The 4,176-nt window shown below is 36.3% G+C and overlaps 1 protein-coding gene across 1 annotated transcript in view; it reads left to right on the forward strand.

Annotated features, from left to right (window-relative positions):
- Window positions 1–232: 232 nt before the first annotated feature.
- The window catches only part of LOC107104986 (GTPase IMAP family member 8-like), a 10,918-nt gene continuing 6,974 nt past the window's right edge, over window positions 233–4,176 (forward strand). Inside the window, exon 1 of the mRNA XM_015405102.1 lies at window positions 233–278. Within this exon, the coding sequence (XP_015260588.1) occupies window positions 260–278 (19 nt within the window). The 5' untranslated portion in view covers window positions 233–259. The remainder of the gene's footprint in view (window positions 279–4,176) is intronic.

Raw genomic sequence — 4,176 nt, forward strand, 5'->3', positions numbered from 1 at the left:
AAAAGTCAATGTATAACATGGATGCATGAACACCACATTTTATTTCAGTGGTAAATTCTGTTCAAAGTAACAGATTATAAATAAAAATGTCTCTGGACCTTTACTGGTTGATGATTTTCTTTATTTGGACCCTGCTGATGTTTAATTGGTTACCCCTGGTTTAGAGGGCGGAGTCAGAAAGCAGATATAACAGTAAGGAATGGTCTGAGCTCCTTCATTGTGAAGCATCAGAAGAGATCAGCATCCTTCTACAGCAGACATGGCCAGCAAAATGCCTCGTGAGTACAAGTCTACCTGGTTAATTAAAAAAAATGCTAGAGACAGAAAAGCTCTGCACCTGAAACATTTGTATCTCGTTAGTAACTGTGAAATATTGTATATCTGTAACTTGGTGCCTCAACACAAGAGGGTTCAGTTTAGAGAGCACAGACTCTCTGTTTACTCTAACTGCTGCAAGCAGACTCAATGCAACCAGGAAGGAACTCCTGGCAGAACATTTCTAAGCCTCCCTCTCTATAGACATTACATACGTAGAACCGACATGCCTAGAGGGCGGACACCTTGGATCAGACACAGTTCAGACAGCTGCTGTCAGAATTTTAAAATTACGTTTTAGTTAGATTACACATATTTATTCAGATTAAAAACTATTGAAACTGAACTCAAACTGGATGAGATGTATGCAAAGTGATACTTTGGTCGATCCAAGATAGCAACCTCCTAGGCACGTCTGCCAGCCCAATGAGGCGTCTACTTATCTAAAGTCTATGTTCCACTCTTTCTGACTTTTCCCTTCAGCCAGGAAATAAAGACTGTTGAAAGGCAGGTGAAAAAAGATATTTAAGCTCAGTTCATCACACAGAGGAAAGCAGCTTTCAATTCCACCTTAAGCAATAAGTAAACTGGTAAAAACAATCAGTGTGTGGAATAGATCTCCCTCTGTGCTCGGTGTGGTNCAGGTTCCTGGTGTGTATATGCATGCGTCAGATAATGAGCTCAAGCCTACATTACAGTGTTAACATGCTTTTCACTCCTTCCTGCACCTTCTTTTCAAACTAAAACAGGTTTGTCACAGCAATGTGAACCAGTAAATTGTCAATATACCAAACTGAACAATTGTTTTTCTCTACTTCAAATAACTTTAGATTTTAAAAATAGAAACATATTTATTTATATTTTTTTATTTAAAAAGTCAATGTATAACACGGATGCATGAATACCTCATTTTATTTCAGTGTTAAACTCTGTTCAAAGTAACAGATTATAATTATAAATGTCTCTGGACCTTTACTGGTTGATGATTTTCTTTATTCGGACCCCGCTGATTTTTAATTGGTTACCCCCGGTTTAGAGGGAGGAGTCAGAAAGCAGATATAACAGTAAGGAAGCGTCTGAGCTCCTTCATTGTGAAGCATCAGAAGAGATCAGCATCCTTCGACAGAAGACATGGCCAGCACAATGCCTCGTGAGTACAAGTCTATCTACCAGCCTTAGTCACTATGCCTATGGTTAATTTAAAAAATGCTAGAGACAGAAAAGCTCTGCACCTGAAATATTTGTATCTCGTTAGTAACTGTGAAATATTGTACATCTGTAACTTGGTGCCTCAACCCAAGAGTTGCAGGGTTCAGTTTAGAGAGGACAGACTCTCTGTTTACTCTAACTGCTGCAAGCAGACTCAATGCAACCAGGAAGGAGCTCCTGGCAGAACATTTCTAAGCCTCCCTCTCTATAGACATTACATACGTAGAACCGACATGCCTAGAGGGCAGCCACCTTGGATCAGACACAGTTCAGACAGCTGCTGTCAGAATGAATAGGAGACGCCTCAGATCTCATTTTAATCACAAGAAAGATGAGTCAGAGATAATATTACAATACGGCTGAAATTGTAATATAATAATAAAAAGACCAAAACAAATTTTAAAATTACCTTTCAGTTAGATTACACATATTCAGATTAAAAACTATTGAAACTGAACTCAAACTAGATTAGATGTAAGCAAAGTTATACAATTTGCAGCTAATATTAATATGATATTTTGGTCAATCCAAGATAACAACCTCCTAGGCACGTCTGCCGGTCCAATGAGGCGTCTACTTATATAATGTCTATGTTCCACTCTTTCTGACTTTTCCCTTCAGCCAGGAAATAAAGACTGTAGACAGGAAGGTGAAAAAAGATGGTTAAGCTCAGTTCATCACACAGAGGAAAGCAGCTTTCAATTCCACCTTAAGCAATANGATGAGTTCAGCTCAAATTATTGAAATTACATCAAACATTTGTGAAAAGAAGGTGAAACCATATAAATGAGCACAAGCCAAGTTTGCAGAATTCAGCCCCTCCATTAATAAGTGACAGAACAGGGCGTAACACACCGATCAAACTTAAAATCCATAAACTTTTACTATTCAACCAGATCAGACACTAAATCATTTCATTCTATTTACGACTTCTCATTTAGTGTTAAACTGGATACTGGAGGGTCGGTGTACATTCAGGCAATTAGTTTGTTTTTTTCTTCAAAACCAAAAATGGATTCTACTTTGGTTTGTCGTTTTTTCCATTTACAAATCAAAAACGGAAAAACAGAAAACAAAGCAGAAAAAAACAGCACGTTTTTGGATTTTCGCCACTTCCATCGAGCGTTTTCTTTTTCAGAGATAAAAAGCGTAGATAAAGGCCTAACATAATGCAAGCCTGAAAAAAAAATAATGAAGCGCAAAGATGTATTTGAAATAAAAAGAGGACTTTTTATTTTACAACATGATAGTTTATTATAGAGACGTGAGCTTTATTACATTATTGTGTGTTTTATTGTTGGGGGGGTAATGTCTGGGCAGGATGGAGGTTGAGATGAAAACCTGTTGCTGTTAAATGTGACAACAAAGATTATGTTTAAAATATCTAGAATAGCTTGACTGTGGGGAAATCACGATTGTTAAGATCAGAGAATGTCTTTTCTCATTCACCCCATAGTGAAGGTTTACACATGCAACTTACAGATTACCTTCTTTTTAATCAGCTAAATTAATAAAATGTGTTTGTTTTTTTTAAGCAACAAAATCCCTACTAGTATAACGTCATGAAAAAAATATTAATCCGGCTGTTTACAGGCTTATCTGCTAAAAAAAAACGACCCACAAAAATGTTTCTGTGCTGAGGATATTCTGTAGGGGCTTTTCTGGACAATCAGCTCAGCAGTTCTGGTAGAGGATCCTCAGCACAGAACCAGCTTTCTGGATCAGTTTGTTCAGCAAATGAGCAAAGAATTGCACTTTCTAAAACAGACTTAGAAAAGATAGACATTGCAGCTTATCTAGCTATAGGTTAGATTGGATCTCAGTTTCCTTATGAATAAGAACCTCAACCTATAGCCTATTCAATAAGGGCCATTCTAACTCTTGTTTAGTAAAAATGTAATCAAAACTTTCCATGGAGGAGAGAGGAAGCACTGAGGAACTCCCATCAAGGCCATTATAGATGCTACAAACTAGATGCTTTTCTAGCTCTAACAGGAAGAGTGTAACTTTTTCATTAGCCTTTTATCTCTTGTATGACAAATGGGAAATATATGAGGCGCTCTATCCCAGTGGCAGTATTTGTTTTTGGTGTGGGTGAAGATAAAACAATTAAATCAATAAAACAATCTTTGTTTCTCTGTTAGCTTGAACATATTTTAGATATTTTAGACATAATCTTTGTTGTCACAATAAACAGCAACAGGTTTTCATCTCAACCTCCATCCTGCCCAGACATTACCCCCCAACAATGAAACACACAATAATGTAATAAAGCTGACATCTCTACAATAAAATATCATGTCGTAACATAAAAAAAATTCTCTTTTTATTTAAAAGACATCTCTGTGCTTCATTATTTTTTCTTCAGGCTTGCATTATGTTACACGTATAACTTTTTTTATTAAACATTTTGAACAAAAGTATAAAATCACGTGGTCTGTAAATACATGAAGTCAAGTCTTACAGGCTTAAGGCACACATACGGTCATAAGGCAAAAATAAAACAGAACGACACAAACAAAAATAAATAAATAAAATAAAAAGACAAGGGGGCATTATGTTAGGCATTTATCTAGGCATCAACTTTAATGTTTAAGTCTGTAATTTTTGTCTTTCAGGGCTGGCAAAATAATAAATAAATCCAAAAACAGT

This window comes from Cyprinodon variegatus, unplaced genomic scaffold (genome assembly GCF_000732505.1).
Source record: "Cyprinodon variegatus isolate N-32 unplaced genomic scaffold, C_variegatus-1.0 Scaffold1992, whole genome shotgun sequence".
Classification (NCBI taxonomy): Eukaryota; Metazoa; Chordata; class Actinopteri; order Cyprinodontiformes; family Cyprinodontidae; genus Cyprinodon; species Cyprinodon variegatus.